At 41.1% G+C, this 17,279-nt stretch overlaps 1 protein-coding gene across 4 annotated transcripts in view; it reads left to right on the top strand.

Moving 5' to 3' along the window:
* Positions 1–17,279, top strand: part of EPB41L4B (erythrocyte membrane protein band 4.1 like 4B) — a 163,691-nt gene that overhangs the window by 124,322 nt on the left and 22,090 nt on the right. For all 4 annotated transcript variants that reach the window (XM_049896284.1, XM_049896282.1, XM_049896280.1 and 1 more), the window contains exons 18-20: positions 3,455–3,580; positions 6,061–6,128; positions 9,216–9,314. In XM_049896284.1, the coding sequence (XP_049752241.1) occupies positions 3,455–3,580; positions 6,061–6,128; positions 9,216–9,314 (293 nt within the window). The remainder of the gene's footprint in view (positions 1–3,454; positions 3,581–6,060; positions 6,129–9,215; positions 9,315–17,279) is intronic.

The raw sequence follows: 17,279 nt of genomic DNA, 5'->3' as shown, positions 1-17,279 counted from the left end.
ATTGAGCATTTTCCTGAAGCTCAAACTCTAACTCCCCTCCTATCTGCATCAGTAAGCAAGTTAGCTAGAGTGATGTGGTTATACAGGTAACCTTGACTTTGTCCTAACATATAAGCAAAGTATATTACTTCAAACTACCATTCTTTATCATAAATAAAAAAGTGATTGCAACAGACCTCACAACTTATCATGACACAACAACTGGAAAGCCACTGGCTTGGGTGACTTTGAAAGTTTTTTCTAGCCTCAACGCTCTGGAATCCTCTGATTCTTCTAGGGTTTGGGTAATTTCCTATTTTTGGTTTAATGGTGAGCAGTTGTTTTCATTGTTCAGTTCCAAAGTTGTACCCAAAATTATCACAGGAATTTAAATCTCATCAGATTTCAAATCTATAAATAATTTGTGTAAACAATTTAAATGGGTATCTGATCATTTCTTTATTCCCAAATGACATTCCCAAGCAGATGAACTATTTCCCACTATAAAAATATAAAGGCCCAATTTTCAGTCATTTGTATTTTTTGAAATCTGTATTTCCATATTAAACCATGAAGTATCTTTCAGCAATTCAAATGGATTATATGTAAAATACAAAATACGGTCATATGAAATAGAGAAAGCACAATCACCTCAGAGCCATCCTCCAGGCTGGGTTATGCTTCTGTAACCCAGCCAGGTCTCTGTCTCCCAGAGAGACATCTTCTATACAAACAAATCCACATAACCGTGCACAGATTTTCCAAGATTTAGATTGGCCTTTGCCTGAGTCAATTTGTAATTCATAGAGCTAAATATTACTGCTTTGTCCAGATCTAATAGGGACAAGCCAGTTTCAATTTCATGTCTAAAAGCAGTTTAGGGTTACTAAATTCAAAGGGAAAATCAATGCTGAATTCTCATTCTTTTCTTTTTTTAGCAGCATTCAATTTTTTAAAAAAAATAGGCCTTTGCTGTCAGGATAACTGTATCCCCTTAAGCAATTGTCAGAAACCTCAAATGGGCTTTAGAACCAGTTTAATTCCTATATCCCAGTATATCATTCTGAAAAGTAAATTTAATTAAAAAGTTAACTCTTTACACAGCAAGGAAAACACCCATTCAAATATTAAATGTCTTAATGGAACTGCATTTGTAAATACAGGATAAATTCTTCTAAAGCTATATCATAAACCTCATCTTTCAAAATAAATAAGTTACTTATTTGCCTGAAGGAGAATGCTTAAATCCCATAGGATAATGAATTGAGTCAAATGAGCCAGTTTTCTTTATACCATTTCCCTTTGTGGCTCAGGATCATTGTTGTTGTTGGGAGCCGTACAGTCAATTTTTGACTCATAGTGCCCCATGTGACAGAATAGAACTGCCCCATAGGGTTTTCTAGGCTGTAATCTCTATGGGAGCAGATCGCCAGGTCTTTATCCTACAGAGCTGCTTGGTAGGTTTGAACCACCAACCTTTTGGTTAGCAGCCAAGCACTTAATCGTTGCACCACCAGGGCTCCTTTCAGGATCATTAGTGTCCTCCTATCCGATGCTCTTTTCTTATTTATGTTTATTTTCCTAACCATCTTCACAATCTTAATGAAGAAGGAAACCGAAACTCTGAGAGGTTAAGTGGAGCCAGTGTGGCTGAGTGATGAAGAGCTCTGGCTTTGGTGTCACCGAGCCCTGGTGTGAATTTTGGCTCTTCTGCTTACTTCCTGTGTGACCTTGGGCAAGTGACTTACCATCTCTCTGCTTGGTTTTTCTCATCTATAAAGTGGGCATAATTATACCTACTTCCAAATAGTTAGTTAAATGAAAGGATTCGATGAGACGTATATATGAAATGCTCAGTCAATGCCTGGCTCATAATAAGCACTCAGCTATCTTTTTCTTTATGGGCCTTATTTTACTTTTTATCATCCCCATCTTTTTTTTTTTTTTTTTAATGGTGCTGGTAGGGGAGAGAGCTGAGATTCAAATCCAGGTCTTTGTCTCTGCTTATCATTGCGTGAAATTGCTGAGCTCTGCTTACTCTACCAAATGCTTCTCTATGTGTTTGGAGGTCCTACTGGGAAAATGTATACTATGTTCTCTTTACTTTATTAAATGATGTCAGCCAGCCAGTTGTCCTGTACTTCCTCTAAGACTTTTATAATATCCCTGCTGTGTGTACCAAGGTGCTCAACAGGACTGTTGAGTTAGTGAACAAGGTTAAGTTTGGACTTGCAGAACTTGAGACCTTTAGAAGATTTTATTCTTGTCCTGGTACATTGTGGCTAAGTTGTATTTAGTCCTGATATCACTCAATTGACTTTTAGCAATCATAGGCTTTTATATCTTTTTTATTAAACACGTATCTCTTCTACCAGTAACTGTATAGCATCATCATCTTCTTCAGTAGCGATTTATTGAGCACCAACTATTTGCCAAGCACCATATTAGCACTGGGATATGCAATGACCACAGTAGGCATGATTAACAATGAGACATTATTTCCCTATGTGTGGTATGGATGCAACCAAGGATGATTTCAGGTTGTATGCATAAATGAGTATTTTTTATTTTAATAATCGTATAATTATTATAATTTGGTATAATAAATATAATAGTTATCAAGCCCATGATTCAAAGATATTATTTTAGGACACAGTTAAAATAGGTAGTGTCAGAGTAATTCACACTAGCAAGATCACATGAATTATAAGTTCATACTGAGTTATGTATGGGAGATGGCAAAAATAGTACTGAATTATTGAATTCTGAAACACTCTACAATGAAGTAACGTAGATATAAATTCCTCACTGTTGAGAATCACAGTTTTCAGCAGGATCTATTGTACAAATACCAGTAAATATTTTCTACTCTTTCCCTTGGCCCAACAAGTCACAGGATTAAATCTTTGTATGAGAGAGGTAGCCAAAAAAACCAATTGCCGTTGAGTTGACTTCAATTCATGGTGACCTCATGTGTGTCATTGTGTCAGAAGTATATTCCCAGGCCTTTCTTCTGAACGATCGCTAGGTGGACTCAAACCTCCAACCTTTCGGTTAGCAGTTGAGTGTGCTAACCATCTGCCCACCCAGGACTCTGTAAGAGTCAGCAGGTATGGTGAAAAGAGCGCTGTACTAGGGTCTAGGAAACTTGAAGCTTGAGTCCTGGTTCTGCTACTTGTTCTAGCTGCATGACTCGGGAAAACCACCTCATCTCTTTGAACCTTTGCCTCATTTGTTGTGTAGTGGCCTTAACGAAGCATGCACTCCCTGCTTCACTGGAGAAAGAGATGATGTGCGTGTATATCTTTCACAGGTAGTAAAACACTGGGACAAATGGAAGGAGGAGGTGATATACTTGTGTGTGTTTTTAGGTCTGTGTGTGATTCACAGTTGTGATTGTTTGGAAAAGTTACTTCACGTGTTTTCTTTTTTTTCTTTGTTTACAACCTGTTGCATGTATTTTGGTTTGTCACAGGCTGAAGAAAAGAAAGTCTCTGAGAAGACTCTTCAGACCCCACTTTTGCCTTCCCCTGTTGCTGACCATGTGAAGTGTAATATTTTGAAAGCCCAGTTGGAGAATGCTTCCAGAGCGAATGCCCAGGTGTGTGGAGCACGTGCCTTTCTTTGATGTCACTTTGCAGGATTTCCTCGATGCTACACAGAAGCAAGAGGCACTCCAGGGCTGGGATGCTGGGTCAGTCAGATCCAGTCAGGAGACAGGAGCCATACCTGCTGTTAGAACAGAGATTTTAATATAAAGAATTATCAAAACCAAAACCAGTTGCCGTCGAGTCGATTCCAGCTCATGGCGACTCCATGTGCGTCAGGGTAGAACTGAGCTCCACAGGGTTTTCAGTGGATGATTTTTCAGAAGTAGAGTGCCAGGCCTTTCTTCTGAGGTGTCTCTGAGTGGACTTGAACCGCCAACCTTTTGGTTAGCAGCCAAGCATGCTAACCATTTGCACCACCCAGGAACAAAGAATTATTAACTAGTATACAATTATAAATTGGAGACTTGGTGGCACAGTGGTTAAGAGCTACAGCTACAAACCAAAAGGTGGGCAGTTCAAATCTATCAGTGGCTCCTTGGAAGCCCTATGGGGCAGTTCTACTCTGTCTTATAGGGGCACTATGAGTTGGAATTGACTCGACAGCAACAGGTTTGGTTTTTGGTGAAGGCAGTGGTTTTCAAACCTGAATGTGCATAAAAGTCACCCAGAATGCTGGGCCCTAGCCCCAGGGATTCAGTAAGCCAGGGTGGGGCTTGTTTTGGTTTCTAACAAGCTCACAGCACCACACTTTGAGTAACACTAAGGTACCAGAGGCAGGAACTGCAGGAAGCACCTACTAACCCACCCACCCATCAGTCGTAGGGCTGAGAGAAGACAGTTTGGAAGTTTAAAGGAGAAGTTACATGGAGAAACTCAGATTTCTGTGAAGGGGTGGTCACTGCTCAGCCAGTGCCAATGTTTCTGAGCTTGGAGGATTAGCCCCTCAGAAATAGGACCCAGACTCTGAGAAGAGGGTGCCGGCTGGCTGACGCTGATATTTCTGAGCTAGAACAGCTACTGCTCAGGTGGAATAGTGAGACTGGAGTGACTCCCAGGAACCAGAAGCAGATGGCGAAGAGCAAGTTCCTCTCCCACTAGTGCCCCCTATGGAGAGAACATATCACGAGGCCCTAAACTAAACCAAACTGATTCTGGCTCACAGCGATCCTATAGGACAGGCTAGGACAGCCCCACAGAGCTTCCAAGGAGTGCCTGGTGGATTCGAACTGCAGCTGTAGCACTTAACCATTACACCACCACGGTTGCCATCACGAGGCGCTAGGAAAGCAGAAATGAGATTTGCAGGGTCCCAGTCGCAGCAGAGTATTGAAGGGTGAATTGAGAGTGCTCAGCTGCTAACCAAAAGGTCAGAGGTTGGAACTCATCAGCTGTTTAGCCACTCCGCGGGAGAAAAGATGCAGCAGTTGGCTTTTATCACAATGAGTTGAACTCAACAGGAATGAACTTTTTGGCAATCTTTACTAAAGCAGACTGCCACTTTTTTTTCCCACTGAGCAGCTGGTGTGTTCAAACCAACGACCTTTTGATTAGTAGATCAGCACTTAACCAGGGCTCTTTTGACTATCTGCTAAACCCAAAAACCAAACCCATTGTGGTTGAGTTGATTCCTTCTCCTAGCGTCCCTATTGGACAGGGTAGAACTGCCCCATAGGGTTCCCCAGGAGTGGCTGGTGGATTTGAACTGCAAACCGTTTGGTTAGCAGGCGAGCTCTCAACCATTGTGCCTCCAGGGCTCCAGACTCTCTGCTACTGACTCTAAAAGAGGCTTTGATCAGGAAGCAGGGCTGGACTCATATCTGGACAACCCTGGCAAGCTAATAATGTGAAACCCTCCAGCCAATATCCTTGAAATATTTGCTAAGCGTGTATTTTAGAGCAGAGCCTGAGCTCTGTGTATTTGTGGTGGGTGTGAGGGCCACAGGCTGCTCCATCTCCCACTGACACCAGCATGGGTTCAGTTGGCCTGGCCAGTTGAGTAGGTGTCTCCTCCTTCCCCACCATTCTTTGTGGCACTTGCCAAAGTGGGAGGACACACCTCTATCAAAGTCATATGACGAAATTCCTCCTAGCCTTGTTAAGCTGTTGTGAAAGCACAGATTCTAAATTCCTTTGTAAACTCTAAGTCCCGTATGAGCATAGAGCTGATTATTATTCCTGATCTAAAATGGGGGTGGGGGCTTAAACTGTGGGGTTGGCTTTTCCCACACCATCTCCTTCTCACTCATGTATGAGCTGGCACATAGCAGGTCCTCAGTAAAAGTAAGGATGTGAGAAGTGATTCCATTTGAGTAATTAAGTCTTAATCCCCGAGATGAGGAATGACTCAAGAAAACATTTGTTAACTTGTGTAAATATACCAGAGCAGGGTTTGTTACTGACTGGGGACTTGATGAGCTGCCTCTTTAGTCCACCTTCACGTTTCTGTGAACTTTTGAATGTAGGAGACTTGAAAGCATTTTTGCATGCCAAGATGTTCAGGTTTGACTAACGTGATGGTTTTCTTTAACAGGTCGGAAAAGAGGAATCAACGTTTGTAAATATCAGTAAAAAATCCAGTCTTCAGGACACTAACGTAAGGTCTGTTACTTCTTGTTTGAATGGGGAAACGATACTGTTTGCATCATCAATATTATCCTTGAAACACTATACATGAGGACATTTGCTAATAAAATCAGGGAGGAAAAATAAAACTGAGAAATTCTGAGCCTGAATAAGGAGAAAAAAACTGGCTTAAATAAGTTTTCTTTTAAGCATCAAAAATGCTGGTTATTCTCTGTGTTGATAGTGGTTAAGTGCAACGGCCGCTCACCGAAACGTTGGCTGTTCGAATCCACCAACCGCTCCTTGGAAACTCTATGGGGACAGTTCTACTCTGTCCTATAGGGTTGCTATGAGTCGGAGATGACTCGATGGCAATGGGTTGGCAACGGGTCTCAAGCTTGTAGATATGACTTTGTCATTTCCCTGCTTAAAGTCCTTTCAAGGGTCCACTTTGCTCTCAGAGTGAAGTCCAGAGCACAGGAGGCCCTTTGTGACCCAGCCTCTGCTTACCACTCCAGCTCAGCTTATCACTCTTTTCTTCTTGGCTGACTGACATGGCCCTAGAACTGAGCTACTGACCAACACTGGACCAGAAGTGTAACTAAAGTATGGCAGGTAGAGCGTGTGCCCTAGGAGCCGCTTGAAGAGGGGCGCTAATGTGCAGTTTCTATTGGCCAGCACAGTTTCCATCCCCAGCGGTGAGAGATCATTCACAAGTTAAAACTAATTGCCATCGATGCTATTTTCCATAGAGAGGCCCTTGCTGGAGCACATGTGTTCTTTGAAGCTTCCAGGCCTCTCCTGCTCCAAACCCAGAGCAAACCATTTCTCCCTCGATCTCACAGATGGCAGGAATGCTTCCCCAAGTAAAACAATTCAGACTGTGGATTCCTGTTGCCACTTCAGCGGGAATCTGAGACCACTGCATCAGAGTCTGTTGTTAAAAATGCAGATTCTTAACTCCTACTCCAGAACTTTTAGATTTTTGAGGTGGGGCTGAGGGTGGTGACAGGAATTGTCATTTCAGCAAGCACCCCAGGTGATCTAAGAACCACTCCGTGGGGAATTCTTTTAACCAGTAACTATTTGCCATAAAGTGGGCTCCAGCTCATGGCGACCCCATGTGTATCAGAATAGAAGTGTGCTACATAGGGTTCCCAAGGGCTGACTTTTCAGAAGTAGATCACCAGGCCTTTCTTCCAAGGTACCTCTGGGTGGACTCCAACCACCAACCTTTCAGTTAGCAGCTGAGCAGTTAACCATTTGTACCACCCAGGGACTGGAGAATTCTTATACTGGATAGTAAATATAAAAACAAACATTTCTCCATATTACCTTATGATTCCTAAACCCATGTTTTTGTTAGATATTTATCTTGCTTCAGAGACACATACGCGTTTTCAAAAATTTAATTCATTTCTTTCCAGCCCAGCCCACTCCACTGGGTTTCCAATCTCGGTTAATAATGGTGTTATTGTCTACCCGTTACAGAAGCCTGTGACTTGGGAGTCCTTGACTTTCCTTCACCTCACACCAGATCTAACTGGTCACCAAGTCTTGCCACTTTGACTTCCATTTTATCCCTCACGTCCACTTTCTCCTCCTCACGACCACAATCCCTTTAGACCTCAGGCCCTCAACATCTCTCTCGTGTATTACTACTGCAGGAGTCTCCTGATGTGCTCCTGGCCTCGTTTCACCAGTGTCCTCTTTATTGCTCCAAGGACCTTTCTGAAATGCAAGTCTGACTGTGCCACTTGTTTGCTTAAAGTCTTTAGTGACTGCCATTGCTCTCAGTGTAAACTCCTGAGCCCAGTGCCTGAGGCCCCCTCATGACCTGGCCCATGCTTTCCCCCAGTCACAATCCTCTGCTTTTTTGCTGGGACCTCACCCTTCAGCAGTTCAAGCCTACCCTTGTGTTCTCCAGGTCTCCATTCTGTCTCCCATCTTGATGGTCTTTCCTCTCTGGTTAAGTGCAAACTCCTCTGTGAAGCTTTCTCAGTACCAGCCATTCCACCCAAGCAAAGTTGTGTGCTCCATGCTAGACTGAGCTCTCAGGGACCATGTTCAGTTCACCCTGGGGGCCCAGCTTGTAGAAATCATGAACCTAGAATACATTGACTCCAATCACTTATCTGCTCATTCATGTGTTCACGCAACAAATTTTATTAGGCACTGGTCATGGCTGATCACCATGTTAGACACTAAACCCGTTACTGTAGAGTGGGTTCTGACCCACAGCAACCCTAGAGTACAGAGGAGAACTGCTCCATAGGGTTTGAACAGAGTGGCTGGTGGATTTGAACTGCAAACCTTTTGGTTAGCGGCTATATCACTTAACCACTGTGCTACCAGGGCTCCATGTTAGGCACTAGTAGAAGAGAAAATGGGGACCCACAAGAGTTAATGTACTTGCCAGAGGTCCCTTGCTGAGGATTTCAACTTGTTTTGTTGTCCTTTTGGTCCCAAAGGATAATTGCTGATTTTTTTAGTGAAATGAGCCATGACCACTACAAAAAATATATTAACCTTCTCCTTAAAATACTATTTTGAGTAGGGCCCATGTGTGGTTATCTGGTATAATTTCTTGAGGAAATTTTAAAGTGAAACAATCTTTAATATTTCACATGTATGTAGAATTAAATGTTTTAGGGCAAGTCTTAAAAGTCTTCCGATGATGCATTTTTCACAGTAAATACCCTATGGTCCTTTTTCTTTTCTTTTTAAAATATATCCTGTGTTGTATTTAAAATATCATAGCTACCAGATTACTTGAAAGTAAAAACGGTTATCCATAGGTTTCTCTTCACTCTTTTTATTGGCAAAATTTGGTTCTGAACCAGATCCTGATGTTACAGGGAGGTGTTTTGGGCAGGGAAATTTTTTTCTGTACCTTAATGATGTTCAGCTCTCTACTTGCTATGTTTTCTTTCCTATGATTTTTGTTTTTGGATTTTCTATAGTATTTATTTTTATATTTAATATGTAGAGTGGAAGGGAGGAAAATGGATTTCTTGTCTATCATCGCTATTAAGGTATAAATTATCTGAGAAAGCAGTTCCCGTGGCCAAAACAAGTCATAAATATTTTTTGTTGATTTTTTTTTCTTTTTAATATCTATAGAAGTCCCATTCCTATACGTGTGGAAACTACCCAACCAGCTGTGGAAAAGCCGGAAATCAAGGCTCCCAGAGTGAGGAAGTTAACAAGACAATACAGTTTGTGAGTTCTGTAGTACAAGTTTTTCAATTACGAGAACAAAGGCAATGCTAAGTGTTCGGTCATAAATGGTTTTTAGCCCCTCATACGGAATCCACTGGGGTTTTTTTTTTTTTACCTTTCCTAGAAAGCCATCCCCAAAATTCAGTTTATTTCCAATTTAGGTCGTAATGGAACTAGACCTTTCTCCCTGAAAATAGTACATATTTGGGATATGTATTAATTATATATTGCTAAGTAGCAAATTACTGCAAAACTTAGAGGCTTAAGACAGCACACATTAAATACCTCACAGATTCTGTGGGTCAGGAGGCCTGGGCACGGCTTAGCTGGGTCTCTATGTCTCTCACAAGGCTGAAGTCACGGTGTTGGCCAGGGCTGTGGTCTTATCTGAAGCGCACTCAGGTAGTGGCTGACAGGATTCAGTGACTGGAGGGCTGGTGACTGAAGATATTGGTTTCTTACTGACGGTTGGTGCTTTCAGTTTATTGCCATGTGGGCCTTTCCAGCTTTCTTTTTTAAAAATAATTTTTTTGTGGACTAAATTATATATAAAGGAGCCTTGGTGATACAATGTTTATCAGCTGCTACCTGAAATATTGGTGGTTCAATCCCGTCAGCAGCTCCATGGATGACAGAAGTGGCAGTCTGCTGTCTAAAGATTCCAGCCTCAGAAACCTTATGGGGTAGTTCTGCTCTGTCCTATAGGCTGCCTGTGAGTCAGAATCGACTCGACAGCGCTCAACAACAATAAAATATGTATAACATGAAATTTGCTATTTTAATCATTTTTGACTATACGATAAAGTGGCATTACATTTCCAGTGTTATGCCACCACAATCTATTTCCAAAACTTTTTCATCACCCCAAACAGAAACTATGTACCCATTGAGCAATAACTCTCCATTCTTGTCTCCCCTCTGCCCCTGGTAAACTCTGATCTGCTTTCTGACTCTATGCATTTCTCTATTCTGAGATGTTTTCATGTAAGTGGGGTCATACAATGTTTGTCCTTTTATGTCTGGCTAATTTCACTGAGCATAATTTTTCAAGGTTCATTCATGTTGTAGCATCTATTAGAACTTCATTACCTTTTATGGCTGAATAATATTCCACTGCATGGGTATATAACGTTTTGTTTATCCATGTATCTGTTGATGGACACTTGGGTTGTTTCTGTCTTTTGGCTATTGTGACCAATGCTGCAGTGGGCATTGGTGTACCAGTATTTGTCTGAGTCCCTGCTATTAATTCTTTCGGATCTATACTCAGTAGTAGAATTGGTGGGTCGTATGTTAATTTTGTATTTAACTTTTTGAGAAATTTTCTAGCTTTCTTCATCAGAGAAAACACATGAGAAGAGCCAGAGAGAGTACTAGCAAGATGAAAGTCACAGTCTTTCGTAACCTGATCATGGAAATGACATCCTGTCACTTTGCCGTATTCTGTTCATTAGAAGCAAGTCACTAGGTCCAGCCCACACTCAAGGGAGGTGGGGGGGTGGGAATCACACAAAGTTATGAATATGAGGAGGCGGGGATCTTTGGGAGCCACATCACAGAATTTAGTGAAATGGTAGCATGGTCTGTCACCAGAGCCAAAGCTAATCACAGAGTGGTAATGAGAGCTGTGGGAGGAGTCATACCCCAAAGTGTTCCAGAAACGCCAGGCCCATCCAGTTCTGATCAGTTTAACAAAGTGTCTTGGCTGTCTTGTGCACAGAGCTGTTCTACACAATGTGGGGAAAAGCAAAATGACTTTGGCAATTTCCATCCAAGGACTCACAATTTATTGTATAATCCAAAGGAGACATATGAATGTTGAGTAACAGTGGTGGTAGTAGGAGTAATAAAAAAAAAAGGAGTAATAGTAGTAGTAATAATCACAATTATGGTTCCTAGTTTCTGACCTCCTCTGTGGGCCAGGCACCATTCCTACATGAATAATTGGTCAAAGAACTACAGGGGGTCTTTGGGCACAATGGAAAGTGTGGTGGCTTTGGAGTCAGAAAAGCCTGTTTGAGACTTGGCTAATTTACAGCCGTAAGCTCTTGGAAAAAATACCTCTTTGAGGCCCTGTTTCTTCATCTGTATAATGGACGAGATAACCCCTACCTCTGAGGGATTATGTAAGGATTAACATGAGATGACGCAGGTAAAGCCCCAGCCAGGGGTCTGGCTATAGGATGAATTAGTTTCCCTTCCTTTCTTCTCTAGAATCTGGAAGCTTCTGACAAAAGGTAGAGTTTAGGGGATACCCAAAGTGTAAAATGTAGGCCATGGAGCGAACTCTAGACGCTCTTCGGACACAAACAGCCTTCTCAGTCCTGCCTCTTGTACCTTATGGAAGGGAGAAGAGACACGTAGGAGGGTTTTAAGGGCAGACACACCCCACCTCATAGCCTTAATGGAAACCTCTGAGCAGTACAGCAGCTGTCTTTTCCTAGGAAAGCCAAAGCAAGTAAGGTTCAAATAATTAACAGTCCTAATGATCTCTAGGGGAACAAATGAAACCAGAAAAATCTTTTCCCCTGAGGAGAAAGCTGGCAAGGCTAGCCTCTCCTTTTACACTTTGAAAGTCAAAATGTTATTATCACCCATATGGGATGTGTAATCATGTTGGAAACAATGACTGGCTGATACCTGGCCTGGAAGGAAATAAAATTTAATTAACTCACTAAATTGGCTTTCTCAAGGAAACCATTTTAAAACCCCTAACTTCACATGTGTATTTCTTAAGTGGGCCCAACACATTTTGCTTCAAAAATCAAAGGATGGCAGCACTTTCTCCCTAGTAGAAAATAGCTGAATTAGCGAATGGAATGTTTTCAGCGTTAAGTTTCTGCCCCATAAATAGTTCTTAAATTGTTGTTACCGGTTACCACTTATTTGCTTCTCTCTTGCGCTCTAGATATTGATAAAATTAATGAACACGTGGTCAAGGAATAGGGATGGAAAAACTCAGATTTCCAATTTCCTAAAGATATTTTCTGCATTACAATTTTTGAGATGTGTGTGTAATCCTGGAAATTAGATGGTAATGCAATCACCTGTCCGGCTATGATAGTATTTCTAGTTCCTAGGCTGGGATTGGGTGGATTTGGATTTTAAGGTGCTCTGCCAAGAGCGGAAACCCTGGTGACATAGTGGGTAAGTGCTACGGCTGCTAACCAAAAGGTCAGCAGTTCAAATCCACCAGGCGCTCCTTGGAAACCCTATGGGGCAGTTCTACTCTGTCCTCTAGGGTTGCTATGAGTTGGAATCGACTTGACAGGAGTCGGTTTGGTTTTTTTTTTGGTTCTGCCAAGAGCATCATGATTTTCAGGTGCTCTGAACATTTTCAAACTGCTATAAACAAAAACTTTAGCCATACTGAATTTCTGTTAGTGGCAGTAGAATCATTTGGAAAAGGATGGTGGTAAAAGTTGTATAATATGATGAATGTAATCAATGTCACCGAATTATACATGTAAAAATTGTTGAATTGGCAAATGTTTTGTTTTGTATATTTTTAGCACATATGCAAACACATGCCAACCCCCCCAAAAAAACAAAAAGTAATTAATCCCCTAGAATTACACCATCAGAAGTAACCAGTGTTCACATGACTATTACTTTAGAAATCTTTCGTTGAATATATATTGTTAAAATAGGAAGCACTAATTTTTAAGAAAGGAATCCTACTATGATTATTAAAATATTATTTCTTAAATTTAACAGAAGATAAAAAAACAGGTAAAACTGAAAGACTTGCTGAGTTTTAGATAAATGTTTCTTCATCATAAGATCTAAGTTAAGATACAAGGTCATGAAAACCATTAAAAATTTGGAGTCTTTCTCAGTTTCATACAGTATCAGTTGACTTCCTGCTATGAAAGATGAGCTACTGTATTTTTTAGTGGGCTTTTATGTAAAATTAATAATGGCTATATTTTTAAGGTTATACTACTTTTTAGTGGGGTAAAAATTATTCTAACCTACTCTTTTACTTAAGTAGCTATGTGATCTTGAGCTAGTCATTTGACCTTTTGCAAGTCATTCAACAATCAGCCACCGAATATCACCAGCTTTTCTGAAAAATGCTGATCATAATACAAGGTTGTCATGGAAATTAAATGGGCTAATGGATGGGTAACTAATCTGACGTGCTTCATCATTGTGCATCCAAAAAGTGGTTTATCTATTGATTTTTTTCACTTACTTGTTCAAACCCCACCTTTTCACCTTGTTAGTAATAAATCCATATTCCTTGTCTTGAGGTTTTCTCCACGTGCAGAATGATCTAAAATCCTCTAGGGCCCTCCTCACTCAGAGCTGTTCATGCTGCAGCTGTATCCTGTGGCCACATTTCCCATGAGGCCCACTGTTGCAGAAAGGCCCTCATTGGGGACCCTACGCAGTCGACACTGGTGCCCTCTGGTCACAGGTCTGTTATCTACATACTCAAGCTCAGCCATCGTTTCTAAGTCACAACCCCTGTGCCAGGATGGCCCAGTTCTACATGGAAACCTTTAGGAGGACCGTGTTGAGGGTCCCCAAGACCACCCTTAGGTTTTGAAGCTTCCTTAGAAGGACTCACAGAACTTAAAAAAGCTCTTCTTCTCATGGCCATGATTTATTACAGTGATTAAAATCAGCCAATGAAGAAGGTGTATAGGATGGAGTCCAGGAGAAACCAGGTATAAGCTTCCAAGTATCCTCTCCCAGTGGAGTCATATGGACAGCACTTAATTTTCTCAGCAACAATGTGGGACAAGGGGTACTAAGTATTGCCAAATAGGGAAACTCACCTAAGCCTTGGTGTGCAGGGTTTTTATTGGGTAGTTAGTCACATAGGTATGGAGCACCTCTGTGACCGATCTCATTAGCTACTCAGTCTCCAGCCCTTTAGAGCTCAAACTGATACAGCAGGGCCCAAAGCCCCAGGCATACAAAATCAGGCGTTCACCATAAGTCACTCTGCCAACATCAACTCTCTGTCATGGACCAAGGTCTCAGATAAACAAAGACACTCTTATCAAGCAGAATATTCCAAGGGCTCAGAGATTGTCTCCCAGGGGTCTGTCTCCCAGGACCAGTCCTCTCTTTGCAATATGCAAGGTTTGAGGACCTCAGGTCTGCTGAGCTAACACTTTACTGCATAGGTGGCAATCTGGTTGGCATAAGGGACTAAGGGACTTGTCTTTTTTTAAATTTCAGACATAAAGCAAAACATTTTTTATTGTTTTAAATATACATATAACAAAACATTTGCCATTTCAACATTTTTTACATGTTCAACTCATGGGCATTGTGTTTACCATTTTGTGCAACCATCACTACTATCCATTTCCAAATTTTTTCATCATCATTAATGGAAACTCAGTACCCCTTGAGCAGTAACTCCCTTCTTTCCCCCTCCTGCCCAGCTCTGGTAACCACTAATAAAGTTGGTGTCTATACATTTACCTATTCTAAGTATTGCACGTAAGTGGGATCACACAATATTTGTCCTTTTGTGTCTGATTTATTCAGTATAATGTTTCCAAGGTTCATCCATTTTGTAGCATGTATCAGAACTTCATTTCTCTTTATGACTGAGTAATATTCCATTGTATGTATATACCATATTTTGTTTATCCATGCATTTGTTGATGGACAATGGGGTTGTTTCCATCTTTTTTTTTTTTAATATTTTATTTTTTTTCAGTGAAAGTTCAGACAGGAAATTAGATTCTTATTTAATAACTTCTATTTGTATACATATTGTTCAGTGACATTGGTTATGTTCATCACAATATATGCACACTCTCGTTATTTCCATTTGGGTTATTATGTTTCCATTAATGTAGCTTCTGTGTTGCCCCCTAGCCTTCTCATCTTTGGTCTTTGGTTTCATCTAGATGATTATCTTGAGGAGCACAGTACTCACAGGTGATATTATTTATTTTATGGGCCAATTTGACATTTGGATGAAAGATGACCTCTGAGGGTGGTTTGAGTTCTGAGTTCAAAGAATATCTCACAGATACATGAGGAAATGCTCATGACCATTAGCCATTAGAGAAATGCAAATCAAAGCTACAATGAGATTTCATCTCACTCCAGCAAGGCTGGCATTAATCCAAAAAACACAAAATAATAAATGTTGGAGAGGTTGTGGAGCGACTGGAACACTTATACACAGCTGGTGGGATTGTAAAATGGTACAACCACTTTGGAAATCGATTTGGCACTCCTTAAAAAAACTAGAAATAGAACTACCGTATGATCCGGCAATCCCACTCCTTGGAATATATCCAAGAGAAATAAGAGCCTTTACATGAACAGATATATGCACACCCGTGTTCATTGCAGCACTGTTTACAACAGCAAAAAAATGGAAGCAACCAAGATGCCCATCAACGGATAAATGGATAAATAAATTATGGTATATTCATACAATGGAATACTATGCATCAATAAAGAACAATGATGAATCCATGAAACATTTCATAATGTGGAGGAATCTGGAAGACATTATGCTGAGTGAAATTAGTCAGCTGCAAAAGGACAAATATTGTATAAGACTGCTATTATAAGAACTCGAAAAATAGGTTAAACAGAGAAGAAAATATTATTTGATAGTTACGAGAGTGGGGAGGGAGGGAGAGAGGGAGAGGAGTTTTCACTAATTAAATAGTAGATAAGAGCTATTTTAGGTGAAGGGAAAGACAACACACAACACAGGAGAGATCAGCACAACTGGACTAAACCAAAAGCAAAGAAGTTCCCTGAATAAACTGAAAGTATCAAAGGCCAGCATTTTAGGGGCGGGGGTTTGGGGACCTTGGTTTCAGGGGATGTCTAAGTCAATTGGCATAATAAAATCTATTAAGAAAATATTCTTCATCCCACTTTGGAGAGTGGCTTCTGGGATCTTAAATGCTAGCAAGTGGCCATCTAAGATGCATCAATTGGTCTCAACCCACCTGGAGCAAAGGAGAATGAAGAACACCAAAGACAAAAGGTAATATGAGCCCAGGAGGCAGAAAGGGCCACATAAACCAGAGACTGTATCAGCCCGAGACCAGAAGAACTAGGTGGTGCACGGCTACAACCAACGACTGCCCTGACAGGGAACACAACAGAGAACCCTTGAGGGAGCAGGAGATTAGTGGGATGCAGACCTCAAATTCTCATAAAAAGACCAGACTTAATGGTCACACTGAGACTAGAGGGACCCCGGAGGTCATGGTCCCCAGACTTTCTGTTAGCCCAAAACAGGAACCATCCCCAAAGGCAACTCTTCAGACAGGGATTGGACTGGACTTTGGGATAGAAAATGATACTGGTAAAGAGAGAGCTTCTTGGATCAAGTAGACACATGAGACTATGTGGGCAGCTCCTATCTGGAGAAAAGATGAGAGGGCAGAGGGGGTCAGAAGCTGGCCCAATGGACACAAAAAGAGTCGAGGGAAGGAGTGTGCTGTCTCATTAGGGGGAGATGTAAACTTTCACTTAAAGCACAATAAAAATGAAAAAAAAAAAAAAGAGTATCTTAGGGTGATAGTCTCAGGGGTTCATCTAGCCTCTACAGATCCAGTTAGGTCTGGCCTTTTTTTAGGAGCTTGAGTTTTGTTCTACATTTTTCTCCCATTCTATCCAGGGCCATCTATTGGGTCTTTAAAGGACTTGTCTTCATTTCTATGAGTTTGAGAGAATGCTGTTGATATTAGGAATGGTGGGTTCACTTCAGCCAAAGATTAAACAGGCCCATAAAACAAAATGAGACTAAAGGGGCACACCAGCCCAGGGGCAAGAACTAGAAGGCAGGAGGAGACAGCAAAACTGGTAATAGGGAACCCAAGGTCAAGAAGGGAGAGTGTTGACATGTCATGGGATTGTTAACCAATGTCGTAAAATAATATGTGTACTAACTGTTTAAAAAGAAGCTGTAAACATTCACCTAACGTACAATAATAAAAATAAAAAAAAATAAAAAAAAAA

This window comes from Elephas maximus, chromosome 9 (assembly GCF_024166365.1).
Source record: "Elephas maximus indicus isolate mEleMax1 chromosome 9, mEleMax1 primary haplotype, whole genome shotgun sequence".
Classification (NCBI taxonomy): domain Eukaryota; kingdom Metazoa; phylum Chordata; class Mammalia; order Proboscidea; family Elephantidae; genus Elephas; species Elephas maximus.
Note: the sequence above shows the minus strand (reverse complement) of the source record. Positions and strands in the feature narration are given on the sequence as shown.